Raw genomic sequence first — 22,927 nt, forward strand, 5'->3', positions numbered from 1 at the left:
ATGTGAAACAGACATTTCCCGTAAAACTCGACCTGACAGCTCAAATGATACATTATAGACAGTTACTTCATTTTAATGTGTCCTTGTTGCAGTGTATTTATACATAGAAGTACTGAGTACTATTAATTAACTACATGCACTAACTATATGGTTAGGGAAAAATGCATGCAATTATGATTATAATTATTATAATAGTAAGTACATATAACGTATAAGAAGGAAAGGATTTTTTTTTAGCTTTAAACTAGGATGAAATGAGATTAGATTGAACATGACTTTGGAAAGACGACTGAGATAGCTAAAGAAATCTACTCTTTCACATTTAATGCACGAGTTTGGTTAAGCAAGTCCAGCACAAAGAGCAATAACAAACGAAACATCACAGAACTGCTTTAAAAAGCTTTATTTCTTGCAAGTATCACAAGAAGCCCGTCATGATTCACCTTTAAAACTCTGAATAGGTAGATTTAACATCCTAACATTCTGGCTACTCAAACGCAAATGAGCTACAAAAATGAACAAAAATAATTGTGTCTGCTCTATAGTTAAATGAACTGACTCTAATTCAAGGGCTACCCATAGTGTCTTATTTAAAGATACCACTTGTTAAAAACAAAAACAACAAGACTCCTGGCACCTGTTACTAACGATAAATCCAGTATTATTATAATTTTGGTCTTTCATATACATTTCCATATACATATCTACTGTTCAAAAAAAAAAAAAAAAAAAATCTATGCCAAGATTCATAAAGGTGTAAAAAGGTTTCAAGTTTGGCGTCCGTAATGCTGTTTATGTGAGGTGTTCGGTCTGTCGGCTCTGTGGTCTATTTGTCAGTGCATGCACACACACACACACACACACAAGCATGCACACAAGTGGAATCTGAAGAGGCAGAGTGGAGGGGACCTGATTCAGAAGCTCAGAGGAGCTCTACAGTGTTAACACGCTTCCCTGATCAGACACGTACAGTGCTTTCAGCTTGGCAGAACAGTCACGCGACGTCAATATCACTGAATCATTTGGGGCAGGAGCTGAGGAGGGCGGGATTAGTTAGAGGAAAGGCAGGTTCCATAGTTCAATATCCCACTACACATCTGCGGTCTTTCTGGACCTCTTCTTGAGAGGTTCTTTGCTGCTGGTTGCGGCCGTCGCTCTGCGCCTGTACTTGCGTGGTTTGGTGGATGAGGGTTCTTCAGCATTGTGCTCCACCGGGGTCTCCACCTGAGAGTGGATATCAGAGTCTTCATGTTCCTGGCAGCAGAGCTGGCCCGTGAGCAGGTGCGACTGCAGCGCCCCCTCCTGGTGAGCCTTGCAAAAAGAGTTAGGGCACAGCTGGCAGAACGCATCGGAGTTCTTTCCGCACACGTCACAGTGATGCCAGGGACAGTCCCAGCGACCTGGAAGACAACACAGAACACAAATGTCAAAGTTATCAAAGGTTTAACAAAAAACACTACTGTTAAATTGTTATGCATCTATATATGCTATTTATATATAACATAACGTGTCATTATAGAGTTATGGTTACCAAATGGTCTCTTGGTGCGGTCCAGACAGGAGAGGTGATAGGCTTTGGTGCAGCCCTTCTTATCACACAGAACCAGCTCTCCTCCGTCACCGCAGCGGAAACACTCATCCTCAGACTTCTTGCCTTCATTCCGGGACTTTCTCCGCTTGGGCTTTTTCTTCAGATGCTTGGCTTTGGGCTCAGAAGTATGACCATTCTGAAGTTGGTGGGTAAAGAGAAAGTTAAGGTATTTTGATTTACTTCTGTATATAAATTATTACTTTTCACTTCCCGACTAGAAGTAACAGGATAATGTAGTTATGTATCAGATGTTTGTAGCACATGTATTACAGGGACAAACTTCGTGTTAAGTGTTCTGATGAAGGGCACAGTGGTAATGGATCATTCTGAATAGCAGGCATGAGCTTTAACCACTACACCACACCAGCAAGACATCAGTGATGTCAAGGTATTACAGTCACTCACCTTGGGTCTGTCACCTAGAAAACCACTGCAGTTGGGCGCTCCACAGCGGCACACAGTCTTCTCATTCCCAAGACAGTCCAGGTTATAGTTAAAAGTCAGCTCAGTGCCTGAAAACATTGTCATGTGGAAAAGCTGATTTGGCAACTTTGATTTGAAACAAACAAATAACAAAATCAGCTTTGGACAATAGAGAAGTTTAGTATAGTTCATTTATAATAATAATAATAATAATAATAATAATAATAATAATAAATTAAGCATTTTTGCCATTTTGAATTTGCTATGAATTTGGTTAGTGTTTTTCCTAAACAAAAAAATAAAATCTAAAAAAATTCTAAGCTGATTTGTCTAAGCAGTGTTTTAATACAACTATAATACACTAACAAAAAAACAAAAACAACGAACACATAATTATTCCCTTATTTCTGTAATTTTTCAGAGCGTGAGCTCACCAGAAGGGATGTCACAGACAGCAAACAGGCCCACGCGTGTGTCTCCATTAACCGTCCATTTCTGAGTCTCACAGTTGGGCTGGCAGCTGTGGTTCATGAAGCGAGAGTAGTTCCCTTTAGGTCCCGCATCTATAATCCGATCCTGTGCACACAAATGCAATATTGTACATGTTGAAGGAAGAAATGGTCACAAACCATTAAGCGGTCACAGGCTGTTATCTATGGGATGATCTGTAGTGGTGTGACCTGTAATGCCACCTAAGACTATTCAGTGCCATTCCCAATACACTGTTTCTCTGGCTCTGCTGTACAGTACAGAGTCATCATCAGACGTGAACCCAGCACAGGAGGAACAGTCTGGGCTTGCACACACATGACTCCTTTATTTACCTTGTCAATAGTGAGCATATAGAAATGTGTGATGTTATTCTCCTGAGCGTATTTGATTCTGGCTCTGCACTCCTCCTCGTCTATCAGTTCACCCACATATTCATTCACAAACTCTCCCTGAGTGACACACGAAAAGAGCACATCAGCAATTACATACAGAAGTCTCTTTTGTTAACCGTTTAAAAGCCAGCGCACGTACTTTCTTAATGTCTCTCAATGACACCAGGCCCCAGCCTTTGCCTGCCGTGCGGATGATCTTGGTCTCGGGGTAGAGGCGTTTGGTGAAGTCCTGGTTTTGGCAGCGCGCTCCAGCCGGACACACTTGAGGATGGCACTCGTACAACAGCATGCGGTTCAGACACTCAGACTCGAAGCTGCAGGGGCGATCATCTGACGGCTTACAGTTACACTTGGGGATCTCAGAGATGTCTGCGGTGTACACCTGCACTCGCCCACAAGGCTTATTCACCTAACGAAAAACAAAAACTTCAATCGGTTAAAAACTCTACAAACACACTTGCCACATTCATGTAAAAGAACATGGTTCACGGTTTGGAAAATGCACTTTCAAATTCCCAGATATTTCCAGGTTTTCCAAGATGTGAGGATCTTGTAGAAATACCTTGATGTATTTGTATGGAGGAGGTTTCTTATTGTTCTCTTGAGCCTCTTTGGCCTCCCTCTCCATCTCGATCTCCTTAAAGCGAGCTTCAGCCTCCAGCAGGGCTGCACAGACAAATACAGAGGAAGCCATTTCACAAATGCACTGACAACACTAATATAAATTAAGAAAACAAAACAAGGAATTATTATTATTTTTACCATTCTTAAAGACCTTCCCAATGCCATTATGCTGGTATTTGCTCCCCCTGTCTCCCTCCATGTAAGGAAAGACTCTGCCCTGGTGGGTCCAGAAATAGTCTTTAGAGCCGAAGAAGAACACGGGGAACTCTCCGATCTCATGCCGCAGGTGCTGGATGTTGGTCGGGATGTTCTTAGGGTGACGTATCTCCGCAGGCCACCATCTAGAATTTAAAATGAGGTTATAGGTTATGGCAAGAAAATGACCTTTGCGATCATGTAGTTTACAGTCATTTTAATTACATTTTTCTTTGTGTGTTGATCTCATCTGAAAACGGATGTACTGGAGTAACCATTCTCCATCTTTATTTATTAATTAGCTCAAAAACATGCGTGCTCTTTGTGAGGGTTTATCTAGGCAAATTCTGCAATCACTAGACATTCACGAGTGACAAACTTTAAATCAGACCATGCTGTGCTATATGATAATATGACTGTCAGTGCTGATTTGTTAAGTTTCACTGAAGTATGTGTTCCTTTGATTCAATCGTGTGTATACCCATATGTTGGAACGGTTCTAAGAATGTTAAGGAATGGTTCCGGTCATATTTCAACTTGAGCTTGGTTTGGCACGACATGATTACAAAGATTCTCGGCCCAGAATCCTCGCAGAATGCATGCATCACAACACAGGACTGGTCACTTGTTGTCTGGCTACTAGTTTTTCTCTGTAACTGCCCGAATGCAAAGTTACAAAAGTTAAAATTTGAGCAAAGTAAACAAAACTCTGATTATCTTTCATAACGTGATCGCCATTTACATCTCATTCCACATTTAAACGCTTGCATTACCAAGGCAACAACTTACGCATGTCTATTGTGATCTCTGTTATCAGTCCAAGAGTGAAGAATGAAATATCTGTATCTGGGCTGGATCGGCATAGAATAAAACAAGAATGGCTTGGCCGATGGTGGAAGAATGGCTTATATTAAATAAACACTAGCACAAAGCTCACTACCATGATGACAGGGTGTTTTAGGTGGTAGCCAGGGGCATTGCTTTGGGGCTACTGTGCGTTTACTTGCTGGTTTAGGTGAAAAAAAAAAATTATATAGACATAGCTATGTGATTATTTTGCCCGTTTTATTATCTGCCAGGTAAAAATCTTATGTCTGATCAAAATCGTATGTCAGTAGTGAGCGGCAACCTCCCGCTCTCTCTCGTGAAGCCCATACGGAAGTGACTAAAAACTGTAATTCATCGACTGGCCGCTTGAGGCTGGCTGCAAAAGGGAGTCAGTCCAATAGACTCCCCATGTTAAAATGCCCAACTTTACAGCAGAAAAAAAAAAAAAAAAAAAAAAAAAGTTTACAGCCTGGTGCAAAAATTAGTTTTCTCTATATAGCTAATTTTGCCCTTCATGACAACTGTGAGGGGGGTGAATTTTTTAGAACTCTTCTGTTTAAATTAAGCTATAAAGTTCTGCATAATTAAGGGCGTGGCCATTTGATTGACAGGTGGATTGCAACCAGCTCCCTCCTTTTTGCCCGTTTTTGATTACCCCGAGGGCCTGCTCTGCAATACTTTTGATACTCTCTTCAGAAACCTATAGGTGACGTCACAGACACTACGTCCATGTTTTTATACAGCCTATGGTCTGTAGTTGCATTCTCTAGCCCTAGAAACCACTAACCCCCAATATTTAAACATTACAAATAAAAATCCACTGTAAGCAGATGTTTTTACATTAAATAAAACTGCAGGTGTTTGATGCTGATGGAGACTGACCTGTAGTTCCCCAGTTTGACCCAGATGATGTCTCTGTATTTGGGTTTCTTCCCTGAGCGGCAGTCGTTACAGAACCAGCTGCCATCAGGCATAGCGATGTTCAGACAGTCAGGGTGAAATGCAGCTGGACATGACTCACAGCACAGCAGACGGCCACCTTCAACACACATATATACAGTGCCGCCATTAGCAAAGAAAATCAAATATGCTCGGATTCTTTTATAAGGTTCTAGGTTTGTTTCAATCCACTGCTATTTTTTGTTTATGTTATAAGGAATAAAACCAAGTCCCACCCTTTGAGCAGATAAAGCACCAGCTGACATTGACGTGAGAGTGATGACTGTAGCCTTTCTTAGGCCTGAAGTGGTTTGTGCACACAATGGCAGAAGAAGTGATCATCTCACTCCCTGCAGCAACACACAGGTCTCCAACATGATAGGCCACGGGACAGCGTAAACAACGCATCATCTTTCCTGCAAGAAGACAACAGGGAATGTGCTTTACTAAGTGTTAAAACCAAATCAACTACAAAACATTTGTCAGACATACATTTAGCTCTATTATATTTTCACAATCATTAGTGAAGTCTTCAGAGTCACACAATCCTTCAGAAATCACTTTAATATGCTGATTTGGTACTCAACTTTTGTTGCTTAATATTTATGTGCAAGCCGTGATACACTACTATTCAAAAATGTTCTTCTTTTAAACTGTCTATTCAAAGTACACTTTTTTTTGTGTTTCCACTAAAACACTGAGAATAAGAAGAATCATTAATACATGGTAGTTAAAAGACACTTTATATAAAGTGGATCCAATTAAAAAAAGACTAGGTTTATAAGACAGACTGAAATTAACTGAACATGCACATCAGTCTGAGTACCTTTGGTGGCCTTGCCAGCGCCGCGGCCGCTGTAGTGGCAGCTGAGACAGGTGTGCAGGGGGCAGCGAAAGCCTCGGTTCTCAAACACGGTCAGAGCGCTCAAACGCACACAGGCCTCATGGTAGAAGCGGCCACAGTGAAGCACACAGCAACGCCGTACCTCTCCTTCAGACTTCTTACAGGTGAAACACACATGCACACCTGGGGAAAAAAAAAGTTGTAAAAAATTATAGCTCACCAACCCTCTAAATTACGAGTAAATCACTCACATATGCAACTAAATGATGTCTAATATTAGCCAGGCTTATAAATTCTCAGACTTTAAGTACAAGTCAAATTGTTATAGTACAAGTTTAGCACAGAAATATCTTCACTCACTGAACACTGACTGAGCACCTTTAAGAGATCTATGATATTTTTCAGTTCTTCTGAATGGATGCTCAGCACACCTGTATTTGATGTACCGTAACCTCTAGTGTGAAGGCACACAACTCGCCATCACTGTCTCACACACACACACACGGAGAGAAAGAGAGAACTGACGCGCTACATGTAAATTATATTCTTTGTTGTATTTTCCAATCTAAATAACAGCGTTCCTTTGGTATTCTTCAGGTTTTTCCCGGTAGTAGTCAGAACTAACGCAGAAATGGCAATCTCATTGGCTGGCTCTCACCTATTATAGACCCTGATTTGATTTCAGCAAATCAGTTCCAGCGAATGCACACAACCGGATTAATATTCATGAGTCCAGCAGCTCATTAATCCTTAGTGCGTTTATATTGTTATCATTAGTAGAATTCGTATCATTATTAACTTTAGTATTTTTTTTATTTATACACAAACACTGAATGACCAAAAAAAAAAAAAGCAACACCACCACTAATATGCATTCATAGATGGTTATCAAGTTTTGATACTAATTACTAAAATTCTCTCATTAAAATAATAGTTGATAATCATATTATAATGCTTGCCTGCCTGATGTTAAGAGTGCACTTTCAGATATTTTAAAAACTGTGCCAGTTTACACACACACACACATACATATTACACATATACATACACACATATATATAAATAAACATATCTAAAGTAAAAATGTACTAGCCAGTGGCAAATCAATTGCCAAGGTGTCCGTAGAGGGTTGATCACAATAGTGAGAAAGCAGTTTTTTCTTCATATTACCATGTGTGCCTCACCTGAGCTGCAGGCGGTGCAGAGCACCTTTTCTGCTGACCGATCCAGTCCAATACAGTGCAGGTGATATGAGCCACAGCACTGTCCTTCACATGTCACCAGATCCTCCCCGGTCTGCTCACACACCTGTGGGACAGTAACACTTATGAATGTGCAGTATATATCGCTATATATCAGCCAATATTCTTTAAGTATATTATAGTACAGTACCAATCAAAAGTTGGGGCACTTCTCATTCATGTGTCTTTTTATTTCTCTAAAAAACGTTTGCAAAACGTTTACCTTATGTGCACTGAATATACGCAATGGCCGGATCAACATTCTGTCCAACGTTATATAACCAATCCAGGGGTTTTTCTGCATTGATCTTGTTTTTGGCGGCTGTCAAAGCCTTATTTGATTGGTGAGTGATGTGCCTGACAGGGCAAGTACGAGAGAGAGCCCCGGCTGCGCGCACACACTCACAGTCTTCAAACAACACGAGCGCTTCTTGCTCTCTCTCTCCTTTGTGCATATTAATCAAAATCATTAAACATGATAGAAAAAGGGCGGAACGCCAAAGTTTCACGTGGAGCATTCGGAGATTTTTTTTCTTTTCTCCATGACAGGCTGTCTTCACACACGGATGAAACTTACTACAGTAGTATGAAGTGTGACAATATACCACTGTAAATAAATACCATTTAAATGCTCGTCTCGCACACTTTAAAGTCCTTTCAATGTAACGTGTACATTGCCATGGAACTGGAATTTAACGTGGAGTCCACCTTGCAGGACACTTAAGGTCGAATAAGACAACGCTTGAATGCTGCTGCCTGAACAACAGCAAACCCTTACTTAATTGAAAGTGTTGGCTGGTGTCACTATTTTGTGAACGCGCTGGCAGATTTCCACCAAATTCAGGAGATCCCTTCTGCTCGAGAAGCCCTCTCAAATGCCGCCCTCCGCGCATCGGTAGTCCCACTGGATCGCTAGATGGGACAGCAAATTTAACCACCCGTAAATCCAGAACCACGGGGCTCAAGAGGGTTCCTCGAGCTGAAGGGATCCTCTGAATTTGATGTGGATTCGCCACACCGTTACAGAGATATGGCAGTTCAAAGTTTCAATGGTTTTCCATAGACTTAAGCTTTATGCCTTTCATCCAGGTCGCCAGCAGCAAACAGTGGACAACTAAGTTATTCAACCATTTCAAGCATTTTATTTGCGTTATATGTTCTGTAAAAAAATAAGTAAAAAAAATAAACGGACATATTGGGGCATATTTGCCTGTACGGATATATCAGCAAAACAATATATTGGTTGGGCTCTAAACACCACCATGAGAAAATCACATGAAATCCAAACACCAGTGGACTGAGGAAAGATAGCTGTCCATCACTGCATTCACAACTGCAGGTAAGTGCAGCTGTAGCCTCGAGTGAGCTGAGAAGACAGCGCATCTGACAGGCATATGATCTTGAGATATATGATTATTTTAATTTTCCTCGAGGGATAGTGCTTTAAAGGTGCTGTAGGGAACTTTTGTAAAAAAATATTTTTTACAAATATTAGGCCCACTGGCTCCTCCCAGTGTTCCTATTGCCATTTGCAGAAAGTCATGCGCTCCCGGTAAAAAACAACCAATCAGAGCTGCGGTCCGTAACTTTGTTTGTGTTCAAAATGTAGAAAAATTTATATAATAAGCAAGTACACCATTAATCCATCTTCCAAACCGTGTTTTTAGCTTGTCCTGAATCACTAGGGTGCACCTATAATAAGTGTTTATATTCAGACTATTTTAGATTGCTTCGGGGATACCGCGGCGGAGTAACCCAGTACCTTTGTGATTCTTCATAGACATAAACAGAGAGAAGTAGTTCCGGCTACGAGGTTCATCCGCAAGACGCAAGCAGTTCTGTTTATTAACCGCTAGAGCGTCAAAAGTTCCCTACTGCAGCTTTAAGAACAGAAAACACAAAGCACTGTGAGAAACTTTACTTAGCACACAATCATCTTTGTGTCTCTCTGGAACATCTTTGTTGATACACATTCTTGTTATCTTGTTATTAGACAGAGGAGCCAACTTTCATGTAGATATTTTTTTTTCCCCCTCACACATTTTCAAGAAAAAATAAAAAAACATTTGAGATATGACGTTATGTATAAAACTTGTTTGGAAATGAACAAATAAACAAATATTTGAATCTTTTTATTATGAGCACAAATATTCGAACACCATATTTAAAAAAAAAAAAGCCCATCCCTACTACTGGTACTCCAAAAAGGCTAGTAATGTTAGCTTTTTAAAATGTAGTACTGGTATTTTTGACAAACTACACAGAGTTCACTCACCAGACACACACTTTCTTTCTTGACACTTGAAGTTCGTTCGGTCTTCTTTGAGTTATGCGACTCGTCTGTACTGTCACTGGGAGAATCAGGTCTCTGCTCACACAGCGAACTCTGAAATATGCATTCAGAATTATTTACTTTCAGGACATCTTGTAGGCAAAATTGACTTGAACCATTCATTTATCATTCCAAACAAAGTCAATTATTCAAACCAAGAAACACTGAATGAATGTCACATTTTACAAACTGGTTCACAAATGATCAGGTTCCAAGTATGATATTTCAAGTATTGAAAAACAAACAAATACACACCTCTGGCTCAGGAGAAGATAATGGGCGGTGTTTTTTTGATGCGACAGGAAAAGATTGTCTGCCTGTCTCCTGTTTCCACTTCCTGACACGTTTGGCTTTAGCAGGAGACTCGTCTCCTAAGAAACAAAGACAATTTTAAAAACAGAGAAACTGTAAATAATAAATAAATGACACAAAAAAGAACAGTATTTGGAATGGGCCTTTTCTGTAATTTAAAATGGTCTGTGAATTTACTTGGGCCTTTTTTAGTTGGTTTCCTTTTGTCATCCCTGTCTGCCTTCCTCTTCCTCCCCCTTGGTTTACTGACAGCTGCCTCATTTGATGCTGCCTTCTGACAGAAAAGAAGGAATGAAAAACAGCATTTCTAATTTAACTTAAATAATACGAATTGACTGATTAAATTATTATTAATTTATAATTTTTTTTTTATAAACAATCCATGCTAAAATATCTCCACTCAGACTACTGCATGGCATTTTCACTTATACCTTTTGGCCTTTTTGCTTCACCACTTTTTCAAGCTTGGTTTTCTTTTTAGGCTGCAGCACCACATCTTCCTTTGATTCTCGTAAACGTTTATACACTATTTTCTTTCCTGTATGAAACAGTCAGAATGCATGCTTATTGGAAACATTTTATAAAGGAGAACCTCAGGTTTTAACCATATACTTTTTCATAAACAACTAAAATGTTGCTAATAACGAAACCACCCACACACCTTTAGAAGATGCTTCCTCCTCCAAGACTTTTGGGCTTGGTGCTAATAACTTTATATCTGATAAAAGAAACACACAGGAAATCATCACAAGAACAAAAATACATGAAACAACCCTGAATATTTTTGAGGGTTTTTATTTTAAAAGAAAGGCATAAAGAGAAGTGAGGATTATTTAAATTCTATAACAACTCTCTATATGTTGTTTAATTGTTATAGACACAAAAAGAGCAAATATCACTGGTTAGGAAATTGCGTGCAATTTACAGTTTAAGTTAGATGTCTCACCTGAAAGTCCAGGATTAGCGGACACTGTGCTTAAAGTGTTAGAGATACTGACACCAGCTTTTACTTTCCTCTTCTTTACTGAATTTGGTGCTGCAGGAAACTTCTGTCTGAGCTGTCTTGGTTTCTTCTGAGCTTTTGGCTGAAGGTCTAGATCAATACAGAGCAGGTCCTTCTTACATGTAAAGATAAAATGAAAAGAAAGTTATTACCACAAAACACAACAGAAAAAAACTGATCATTATCCAGCAACACACCTTTTTCTGGTAAACCGGTTTCCCAGCCTTTGTCTTTATTTTACTCTGATGTTCAGATGTCTCTAATGCAGTGCAGGAAACCTACAACGCCAAGAAACACTACATCTCTAGCATCAAATTGAAATCCTAATTATACACATAGATAAACAAGTCCAATTATATGAACTCCTACCTGAACAGTAGACACAGGGACATCTTTTGGAGAGGAAGCTTCTGTCTTCTTCCACTTCAATATTGTGCCATGCTGATCTCTCTTCACTGACATTTTAGGTGCTTTTTTAGGGAAGGTGTTTCTCCCTGATGAAGTGCTACTGTCTGTAGGGTGGGAGAAGAGGCCTGGGACGATGGTAGCTGTTGTGGAGTTGGGGCTGGAATGAGTGGAGTCAGGAGGAGTGAGGCTGACGAGCTCCTGAGACTCCCTCTGATCTTGGTCTTGCTGTGGTCCCTGATTGCGCTGTGCTTGAAGCTCCTGTAGCATGCGAGGGTTGAACTGGGCTTTCCCATTTTCATAAACAAAGCTGAATTTGGCCAGTCGCTCCTCTATCAATAGACCCAAGGCTTCTGCTGCCTGTGACACACCGGTCTCCCAATGATCACGGAACTTACGGGGAATTGCCCGCTGTAGAGAGCACATCAAAGTCATCTAAGACAAAGGAATTTCATGATAATACAACAAATGTAGAGTAACACATTCCCATAAGTAGAACAGTACACAATAATAATTACTGTACCTTCCTTCCACTGATATCAATGGGTAGTTTGTTGCTGCGGCAAAGTGACTGGAACTGGTATTTTCCTGAGAAGGTGACCATGCTCTTCTCAAAAACATATCCTCTTTCTGGAGCATTTCCGAAGTACTGTACATGGTACAATATTCCTGTGCGGCTATTCACTGTCAAAAAAGTCATACATTTTTTTAATTTTTTTTTAGAAATCCACTTCTTACAGGTGCAACATTTCTCATGCTGCCTTGTTAACAGCTAGAAGCCAGCCCTTCTCTCTGCTTGTTAGCTCAAGGTCACACTTGTGCAAACAATTTTCACAGGATCGGTGCTCTCCCCTATTTGTACTTTTAAACCATCCTTTTAGACCAAATGCAAGTGTTGTTTCTGACACGGTCGCAACTCTTCTCTCAACTTTTAGCTATCTGCATCACAAACACAGCTTTCTAATGACTCATGGAGTACCCCAGGGCTTTGTTCTCGGCCCTTCTGCTCTTCTTTTCAGTATTAAAATTCTCTCTTTATTAGGCCATTATGGTCACAGTTACCATGTAATGATGTCTCTTTGAACAGAGTTCTTTCCAAATTCCTCCAAACCATTCAAAATCTGGGTGATGCTGTCAGCCCATCTTTTCGGTCCATATTAACTACCTGGTCAAGGCGGCACACAATTGCTAGATTTTTTAGCTCAAAAGACACAATCTCTGGTACATGCTTTCAGAACTTCACAGCTTGGTTACTGCAATTTTCTCATCATTGGCCACCAAAACCACTCCAATCAATCCCCACCAATCTTGTTTAAAAGTTCCACTGGCCACCCGTTTCATCTGTTATTTACTACAAAGCACTTCTTGTAATCTTTAAATCCCTTAAATCACCTTGCTCCTCAAGTCTCTGAGCTATTTCAGCTATTTACTTGACGTCCCCTAGATTCTGACTTCCCACCATGGGTGGCAAATCATGCAGTGCCATGGCATCTAAACTCTCAAGGCCAAAGTATATGTCGGCTTTTACATGTATGCGAGGGTCCACGTACACATAACTTCTGGATGAAAATACATCATACGCTGGACAAAGATGAAGCTTTCTAGAGCACATGTATCAACCACCTGTATTCGCACACGCTAACAGACAGAGTATTTTGAAAGACTACATATTCGACTATACACGTACGCTATTGTAAAAAAACTAAGTATACTTTAGGCGTCACTCTCATGTAGCCTTTTAAACTTCTAAAACTCAATTAAAAGCTCTATTTTTTCAGTGTTATTTTCAACATCAAACTATTTTTTTTGTTACAGTTCTAATAATGTCCTTAATCAAGTTATTTGATATCCCATGCTTTTCTATGTCTAAATATATCACTATTCAAAGGTTCAACCAGGGTTAAACATGCATCATACTGGCATGACACAAACTGTCAGATATTGAGTAAGATAGCAATGATGCAAATCTGTTGTGGTTGACGATATGGTGATGAAAGTGGATTAAAAACCAAGTCAACTAATCTAGCACACCTTACCTTTTGACCTAAAGTGCATGTTAAACTCTGGGTCTGTAGTGATCATGCATGGCCACCAAGGGTACCCAGACACTTTGGTCCAGATAACATCTCCCACTGAGAACTGCAAACGGGGCTGTCTCTCTATACCACTCACTTCCACATCATCCACACCCTGTGCAATATCACTCGCTTCGCAATCAGTCACGGGCTCCTGCAAGACAGAAATGAAGAACTGTAATAAAAATTCAAAAAAACTCCCCTACACAAGTTATAAACATATTTTCCTTATGACAAACAACTAATTTTGTATTAAACGTAGTTGAAGGAGGGTAAATGAATACCTGAATGGGGATGGGAGGTACGCTAACAGGTATCTCGCCATCAGTCGGCTCTTCAGAGGCAGTGGGAAGAACACATGGTTCAATGGTGAGCTCATTAGACTTTATGGTGGTGTGCAGTAGAGGGGATTTATCAGAACTCGAAGCAGGGGTTAAAATTAACTCTCTGCGATTTGGTGGACTTCTCTTCCTCATAAGACCCCTCTTCTTCTTTCGTCTGTCTCTCCTGGCAGTTGTAGAGGCCAGAAAACCTTCTGAAAGTCCCAAAGGTGCATCAGTCTCCTCTGTTCCCTCCCCTGCATAATCTGCTCCGTATCGGTTTGTCTTCCCACCTAGATTTACCACACATTTGGTTATTTTAAAAGTGAGTTCAGGAGAAACACTGGACTTCCTCGGAGGGCTGGCATGCTGGGGAGAAGGCTCCATTCCTTTGAGAAGAGGCTCTGCAGCTGTGGCGGCACAGAGCTTTGGAATTGTGTCTTGATCGCCATTTAACAAGCGGGAAGTCAGGTCCTTCAGTCGCTCATGGGTGTGGTTATGACCATGACTGCCAATCATCTGCAAAACGCTTTCTTGAGGTGTAGCTGCCAGCTGAGTAGCAGCTTTATCCATGAGCATGTTAGGGTCAGCGCTCCCATCACCCCGACCCTTACATCCACCAGGTGAGTCAGAGGGCTGTTTCATGGTGGTAGGACTCCTGGGCTCTGGCATTGCAGGCAATGATGTCCCTTTACTATCTGTCATTACGAACCAGGTACCTGCAAAAGACAAAAAACAATAGAGGATTACAAAAAGAAACATTTACACTCTGTCCTCATCTATATTACAGAAAGATATATTAACTAAAAAAAAAAAAATATGTACACGTGAATACAGAAATAAATTATATACGCATGCAGCTGTGTGATTGTTATTAATTAAAACATATAGTGTTAATACTAAGGGGCCCCTGGGTTATAAAAACCTCTGCTTAAAAAAAAAAAATATATATATATATATATATATATATATATATATATGCAAACACGACTACATTATGGGACAAACCTCAGAAACCCAGGCCAACTTCTGTTCGTGAATTATACAAATAATAATATAAAAATCGGTAAAGGTTTAAAACTATCGTCGCATAACAAAAAAAATATTCAACGTGAAAAGACTCCGAGAACAAACATGACCGACGTTTACCGTGAATATATAATAACTGTTCTAATTACTGCACCTGTGGCGACTGCTGCTAGCTGCAGGCTCTTAACAGCCACAAATAAACAGTTGTTACAGTTCGTGTCGGACTCTGTGGTTAGGTTAAAAAACTGTGGATCATGCCGAGGATGGAGTTTGAGAACTGGAATGGTTTGGTCCCATGTTAAAATGGCTTCCGTGGAGGATTCGCGGTGTCCGAGTGGGTGGCCAGCCGCTTTCATTCAGTTCAATGCAGAAACCCCGACGCCACCTCCTCAAATCAACCCTGCAACAAAACCCAGTAACACAAACCAAACCATTCGACGCCAAATAGGCACTGCCAGCTTTCTATTAACGAAATAATAAATAAACGCACCGCTTCTGACTTAACATGCACCACGACAATAACTGAATCATATCTTAGAATCGCGTTCAAACAAATCCTAACCAACGCTTGAAGTAAGAGAGTGACTGCTCAGATGCAAATGTCCGCTCGGTCCTAAACAAGAGGCAGTTATCGAGCTATTGTTATTCAGGATGAGCGGTCGGGATGCCTCGTTAACATCAATGAAGGAAGATTATGCACGAGTCAGTGATGGACTCTTAATAGCCCACAGCACACTAAAAAAAAAACCTTATTTTAATACAAACTTTTCCACCCAAAAAAAGGAAAGAAACTAAAACACCAGACGTATGTAGGGGAATGTACATACACAGATGAGGAAAAGATATCAAGCCTTGGGTTCGTGAAAGTAACAGTGTAAAGCTAATATGATGTTAGCAAAGAAATGACTCGCCAAATCACATAAAACACCAAACATTTCTACGCGATTAAATATGTAACCTCTTAGGAGGTATCTGGGACTGGGATACATACTATAATCACATGGCACATTTAATTAACTCTTGAATCATTTAAAACATCGCGAAATACAGCTTAGCCAGCTAGCAAGTGAGGTGCAGCTGCCTCAGTGAGTGACATAAGTTACTACAAAACTACTCGTTTATCCGTGAAAGAAAGCCTCTCATGTCCCACCCAAGCGTGTAAAAGACAGCAATCCCTCTAATTACGACGTGCCATGATTTATTCCTGTGGGAAAATAAACCTGTTTACAGCATCTCCATTTCTCCCGACCCGTACTGAGAAGCTTGCGGGAAACTCTCTCATCCCAATCAGCGCCAAAAATACTCACATCCGATTGGCTGACACGCGACGGTACAATTCAACCGGCCTTTTCAAATACCACTGTCTTCGCGGCTGACTCCCCGTTGATCATCTTCACTTATCCTCGGCGCACTCCAAACTTCCTTGCAGGCTCGTCGTTTAAGATGAAGCCATGAGATTCTTGAGATCATCCGGTTTTGTATTTATTTCGAAAAACAGTAAAGCGACACAGATCACTGCTCGGTGAATTGAGCGGAGGGCAATTCTCACCATGTGACGTCAGATGCCAGAGGGAGGGAATTCGTTATCTTGTTGCCAGCTGCTCATACAAGACGTGGCAAATGCTGAGTTTTACGTATTTGTACAAAATAACGATCACGTTTTGGAATTTATTAATTGAAACTTTTGGGTTGAAAATAAACCAGTACTGAAATGTGTAATTTTCGTTTTAAGTATGTTTGTATTTTTTAATTTAATATTATTTGAGCTTATAGCCGATTTGCACTAAACCACGAGTGTCTGGCAACCCGAAAATAAGCGCGCCAGACAAAGTTGCCATGTCCGCTTGTTATAAACGTATTTTGGCTTGTTATTTTTTTTATTATGTCGTTAATAGACACTGGATGCGTATTTGTTATTTCCAAATTATTTATTTAAATGCTCAGAGCAAAAAATATTTTTATTCGTTGATTTAGATGGTAAATTGTATTTATATGTTTGATTTAAAATTAAGACAAAATACATTAAAGCAAATGCATTGTTTTATGTACATTATTCTACAATAAATATACCAAATAAAGCACGGGATTACCTCGGAAGGAATGAAACTGAGTTCGCTTGTTTTAGTGAGACATATTTTGAGCATATTTTACAACATCAGATGGCTAGCTTTTCTACGGAAATCTGGCAACATTGGCGCCAAGCCCGTATTGACCTCATTGGCCAGGGTTCACAACTCACAAACCATTAAATTTACCATTAAAAGGCAGATTATACCCATTTAATTTCTGTTTCTATAAGAAAGCTTTTGTAAAAAATAATAATAATAATCTTTTTAGTATTATTATATTAAACAAGCCTCAACTGCTTGTGTACATCATTTAGGATGTGTGTAAAACTACATCAAGTCAAACGTTAGCTTTTTTCGGATATCTGAACTCTAATCAATTTGATTGGAGCTCAAGTGGTCGCCCGCAGTGTGGCAGAGCTTCATCGGTTTCTTCCCGGTCAGTCCTGTGACCTTCATACGCAGACACTAAAACACGCCCCCTGCTGGCTGAGTTCAACCAACAGGAAGACGGAAGCAAATACCCACCGCTTGCAAACAATAGGTTACTTGCGTAACCCCGGTTCTCTGATAGCATTAAGTGAGGTGTCTCACTATGGGATACGCCCCTTCCGCGTATTCCTCAGAAGCCCAATACCATTACGCCAGCCCCAATTGGCTGGCAGTCATGACGTTGCGTCAGGGAATGGCTCCCTCCTCTTGGTATAAAACGAGCGACGCAACGTCATTACGACATTCAAAACAAGCATACCTCTTCCTCGCTTCACACAGCAAGGAGGGTGATCTGGTGAGACACCTCACTTAATGCTATCAGAGAACCGGGGTTACGCAAGTAACCTATTGTTCTCTTTCAAGCATACGTTTCGGTGTCTCACTATGGGATATCCTAACTCCCGTATTGCCAGATAGCCTGTCTCGAAGTCTCCTGCCACCCAAAAACACTAATATAGGGCTGGTCAACACTTAAGATCCAACGCTCAAAACGGCATGTGCAAACGTTTGAGCTGTAACATCCAGTTTATAGAACCTCGCAAATGTGTGCGGTGAGGACCAACTCGCCGCTTCACAGATATCTTGTAACGTGACCCCCTTAAAGAGGGCCCATGTCGTTGACATTCCTCTTGTTGAATGAGCACGTAAACCAGACGGAGGCGTAAGACCCTTACTGGAATATGCAAGAGAAATTGCCTCCACTATCCAGTGGGATAAACGCTGTTTAGTAATCGGCTTCCCCGTACGCGGCTTCGCCCAAGACACAAACAGCTGATCACTCTCTCTGAACACTTTAGTCCTCTCAGTGTAAATGCGCAGAGCACGCACCGGACACAACGTATTCAGCCTTTGCTGTTCTGCTGAAGCAAAAGGCGGTGGGTTAAAGGCTCTTAACTTGAGAGGAACAATAGAATTGACCACTTTGGGCATAAAAACAGGATTAGGTTTCAAAAGCACCCCTGCGTCCCCTGGCATAAATTGCGTACACGCTGAATTCACAGAAAGTGCGTGAATTTCACTTACGCGCTTCGCTGAAGCCAAAGCTAACAGCAGCGCCGTCTTAAACGACAATAATTTCAGGTCAGCTTTGTCCAATGGCTCAAATGGAGACACAGAAAGCGCATCAAGCACCAGAACCAAATCCCATGACGGAGAGATCGGTTTCGAAACTGGCAAAGCGCGACGCGCACCCTTCATAAACCGGCATACCAAAGGGTGCTGCCCCACAGTTTTGTTATCAAAACCTACATGACAGGCAGATATTGCGGCAAGAAACACCTTTACTGTTGAGAATGCCTTACCCTGATCTATCATATCCTGCAGAAACGATAGGATAACTGCCACTGAACACTGAAAAGGGATTACGTGTCTAGCCGCGCACCAACGCTCAAACACGCCCCATTTACATTCGTAGAGTGACCGAGTGGACAGGGCCCTGGAATTCTGTATGGTTCTGATGACACTGTCTGGCAGACCAGCTGCATTCATATTTAGCCATTCACTGGCCAGGCCCACAGTGCCAGGCGTTCTGGATGAGGATGAAATATCTCCCCCCCCGCCTGTGACAGCAGATCCCTGCGCAGTGGCAGGGACCACGGCTCTGCGTAAAGCATATGTATGATCTCCGCCAGCCAAAATTTCCCCGGCCACCGCGGAGCCACCAGTATCATTCTCAGCCCCTCCTCCCTCACTCTGTGAAGGGCTGGAGATATCAACGCAATCGGTGGGAACGCGTACAGGAGAACGCGAGGCCACTCGTGCGCTAGTGCGTCTATTCCTAGAGGCGCGCTCTGATCCTTCAGAGAGAAGAACAGAGGGCACTGAGCATTGTCCTGTGACGCGAACAGATCCACTGTCGCTCTGCCGAAAATGCTCCAAATTTGGCCAACCACTTCCGTGTTCAGCTTCCACTCTCCATAAAGGGGATTTCCCCTGGACAGCATATCCGCACCCCGGTTCATTATGCCTTGTACGTGTGTAGCTCTCAGGGATAAAAGACTGGCATTGCTCCACAAAATCAGTTTGCGTGCCAACATGTGTAAAGGGAGTGATCTGAGACCTCCCTGTCTGTTTATGTATGCCACAACTGTAGTGTTGTCCGTTCTCACGAGAACATGATGTCCTTTCAGAAAAGGAAGAAAATGCTTCAACGTCAGAAAGACGGCCAGCATTTCCAAGTAGTTTATGTGACAGTGGCTCAGATGGGGACCCCATCTCCCGTTCACTGCCCTGCCCTCGTGAATGCCCCCCCAACCGGACAACGACGCGTCCGTCGTTATGACCTTCCTGGTCTGGACAACGCCCATCGGTGCCCCTTGTACCAGAAAGCACGGGCGCCGCCAGTGACGCAGTGCCAAGACTGCGGCGGACGTCACTCTCACTCTCCTCCGGGAGTGCCGTAACGGGTCTAGTCTCAGAGAAGCTACCCAGCGTTGAAACTCTCTCATAAATAGTCTGCCTAAGGGAATGACTATTAGAGCTGAGGCCATCAGACCTAATAGTCTGAGGCAGATGCGAAAAGAAACATTGTTCCCCTTCCGAAATTCGGCCAGGCATTTCGTAAATTTTATTACTCTCCCCTCTGACAGTCGCGCTCTGAATGTCACTGAGTCCAGTAACAACCCCAGATACGTTATTGACTGTCTGGGAACTAAAACACTCTTTTCGGTGTTTAATTTTAATCCCAGTTTCTGTAGATGTACTAGGAGCATGGCTGTGTGATCTCTCGCTTTGTGCTCTGATTGAGCCGTCACCAGCCAGTCGTCTATGTAAGTAGCGAGACGAATGCCTTTTTCCCTGAGCGGAGCTAGGGCCGCTTCTGTACATTTCACAAATACCCTCGGACTGAGAGATAAGCCGAAGGGAAGGACTAGATATTCGTATGCCACGCCAAGGAATGCAAACCTCAGAAATTTCCTGTGGGGTGGATATATTTTTATGTGAAAATATGCATCTTTCAGGTCGATTGATGTAAACCAATCGCCTGGGCGCACCAGTTTCAGAAGTGTAGAATGGGTGAGCATTCTGAACTTGTACTTCCTTAGGTATTTGTTCAGTGTGCGAAGATCTAATATGGGGCGGAGAGCTCGAGTCCCTTTTTTCGGGACTAGGAAGTATCTCGAGTAAAACCCATTGTGACTTTCCTCGGGTGGGACCACTCTTATTGCCTTTTTGTTCAGCAGTGAGGTAATCTCTTCCTGAAGAACATGTACTAATGCTCCCCGCACCTGAGAATAAATGATTCCCTTGAACTGCGGGGGAGAAGTTGCAAACTGCAGTCTGTAACCGTTTTGTACTGTTCTCAGCACCCAACGAGACTGCGTGCATTCTCGCCAATAGTTTATTTGCAGCGTTCCGGCGCCATCGTATGGCCGAGTTGAAAACGGGTTTGTGGTCTGTACTGCGCATGCGCGAACACTTATCGCTTGGACAGAGTTTATGTGGCTCACCACCTTCAGCGGAGCGATGACTCCACGAGGTGGTGTTACGCTGTGTTCTGACAAAGTGTTTTGCAACATTTTTTGGGGCATTATGTTTTGCAACATTTGTGGGGGAAACAGTGAAAACTTTATTGAACTTTGAGCATGTAAAGTGCTTGTGACTAGTGGGTGGGTGTACACCACTGCATCGTCTCTCGTTCTCTTCACTGCTCTGCATCCCCTGGACCAACTTGGCTCTGGTTTCCCCACAGAACATCTGTAAACAACTGAACTCGTTTTCCGTTGAACGCTGAACAACTGAGGGTCGGGGACAAGTGAACGGGGGGGCTGTGAGCCCCCTTCCCTCAGGAAGACCCCCTCAAACGGCCTTTTTCTTCCTCCTCATCACCTGGGTAGGGTGAGGGGCCGGCTGGACCGTCTGAGCTGTCGCGGGCGGATAATTTTTTCTGGGCCAGGCGGGTTTCTGCTCTGGTGCGCCGCTCTGAACCGTTGTTGCATTCACACGCGGTCTCTGTCGCCTAGGAATGCGAAAGCTGGGGGGTGGGCGAGCTGTAGCCTGCGCAAACGTCTGCCGAGGAGGTGGTGGGGGCGCGGTTTGCGTCTTTCTGGGCATGCAGAGCTGCAAGGCCTCATCATCCCTTTTCTTCTCCTCGCATCTCTTCTGCATCCGTGTCAGCGCTGAACCGAAAATGCCTTCTGCGACGACCGGTGCATCTAAGATGGCTTCCTTTTCTCTGTCGGAGAGATTCGCCAAATTAAGCCAGCGTCCTCTCTCCTGAATGACCATTGTGGCCATGGCCTTGCCCGCAGCCTGAACGGCACATCTCTGAAGACGGAGCGAGAGATCTGTGACAACACAGATTTCTTCCCACTGTGTCTGACTTGGCGTGGCAGACACCTCGTCTTGTAGCTCCGCCTGGTATGCGGTGAGCAGAGAGATGGCGTTCATGGCCCGGACTGAGAGGGCGACTGCTTTGTAAGCGCGCTCCGTCATGCTTGACTGGAAGCGGTCCGCTTTTGATGGCAACGTTGGGTTTGCAGCCGCCGTACGCCTTGGATGCAGATGCGCTGCAACTAAAGGCTCCATGGGGGGCATGCGAAGAAGGCCTTGCTTCTCCATACCCTCCACGTCGAGCGCAGATCCCCCTTGCACGGGCATTTTACTAGTAAAAGGGTTGTCCTTCCAGGTGACAGAAACCTCTTCCAGAAGCTCTGGAAAGACTGGAAGGAGTTGTCTCGCTGCCCGTTTAGCTCTCGGCAGCCTCTTCCCCTCATAACGCGACTTTGCAGTCTCAGCTATTACGGTCGGCCACGGAATATTGAGTTTCTCTGCAGCGCGTTTGCACACGTCTTGCAGATCCACACTAAGAAGCGGAGAGGATGGTGCCCCGCCCGCCTCCTCCGTGGATCCCGCCGTAGCGAGGGATTGTGCCGATTGCGCAGGGGGGAGAAAAGGGGAATCCTCGAAATCTTCCTCCTCTTCAGAGAGAAGGAAATCCGATTGCCCCTCTTCCTCAAACTCAAACGCGCCCTCCTCCTCCTCCTCGTCCGTGCTGAGGACACCGGCCAGAGGGGCGCATACATCCAGTTGTTCACCCCACGATAGGGTTGCCGTGGTGGGCAGCTCTACAGGAATAGGTACCTGAGGGGCGGAAACCGGAGCGGGACTAGCTGACATGAGGGGATCATGGCCAGACAAGCTAGCTTGGCGTGCTAACCTGCGACGGAGGCTCTTCATGGTGAAACGCGCGCAGTGCTCACAGGATCCGGGACTATCGACCGCCATTTGAGCATGTTTCAGCCCAAGACATGCAGAGCAGACCTGGTGTGTGTCTTTGCATGAGATCTTGTTCCCGCATGAGCAAAGCCGCGGTTCTCCCTCGC

General features: G+C 42.9%; 1 protein-coding gene across 2 annotated transcripts; it reads right to left on the reverse strand.

Moving 5' to 3' along the window:
• Positions 1-388: 388 nt before the first annotated feature.
• Positions 389-16,178, reverse strand: LOC113112843 (histone-lysine N-methyltransferase NSD2-like). 2 transcript variants are annotated; one of them, XM_026278755.1, is made up of 24 exons: positions 15,200-16,178; positions 13,981-14,735; positions 13,658-13,850; positions 12,145-12,305; positions 11,586-12,032; positions 11,414-11,494; positions 11,160-11,328; positions 10,875-10,931; positions 10,645-10,751; positions 10,391-10,487; positions 10,157-10,272; positions 9,845-9,955; positions 7,513-7,636; positions 6,311-6,511; positions 5,721-5,900; positions 5,428-5,584; positions 3,661-3,863; positions 3,461-3,564; positions 3,038-3,307; positions 2,839-2,955; positions 2,449-2,590; positions 1,997-2,103; positions 1,532-1,727; positions 389-1,400 (listed from the first exon to the last, which is right to left on the reverse strand). In XM_026278755.1, the coding sequence occupies exons 1-24, from the start codon at positions 15,399-15,401 to the stop codon at positions 1,090-1,092; spliced, it is 4,608 nt and encodes a 1,535-aa protein (XP_026134540.1). In that variant the 5' UTR covers positions 15,402-16,178; the 3' UTR covers positions 389-1,089. The 2 variants fall into 2 exon arrangements, with proteins under 2 accessions (XP_026134540.1, XP_026134538.1); XM_026278753.1 differs by having other exon boundaries at positions 11,160-11,331; positions 11,586-12,056.
• Positions 16,179-22,927: the final 6,749 nt, after the last annotated feature.

This window comes from Carassius auratus, chromosome 13 (genome assembly GCF_003368295.1).
Source record: "Carassius auratus strain Wakin chromosome 13, ASM336829v1, whole genome shotgun sequence".
NCBI classification, from domain to species: Eukaryota; Metazoa; Chordata; class Actinopteri; order Cypriniformes; family Cyprinidae; genus Carassius; species Carassius auratus.

Coding starts and splice junctions, on each gene's coding strand:
- LOC113112843 (XM_026278753.1), bottom strand. CDS start 15,401: ATGAAAGCGGCTGGCCACCCACTCGGACACCGCGAATCCTCCACGGAA. Junction 13,851..13,980: donor TACCTCCCATCCCCATTCAG/GTATTCATTTAC, acceptor TCTGTCTTGCAG/GAGCCCGTGACTGATTGCGA. Junction 9,956..10,156: donor TATCTTCTCCTGAGCCAGAG/GTGTGTATTTGT, acceptor TGCATATTTCAG/AGTTCGCTGTGTGAGCAGAG.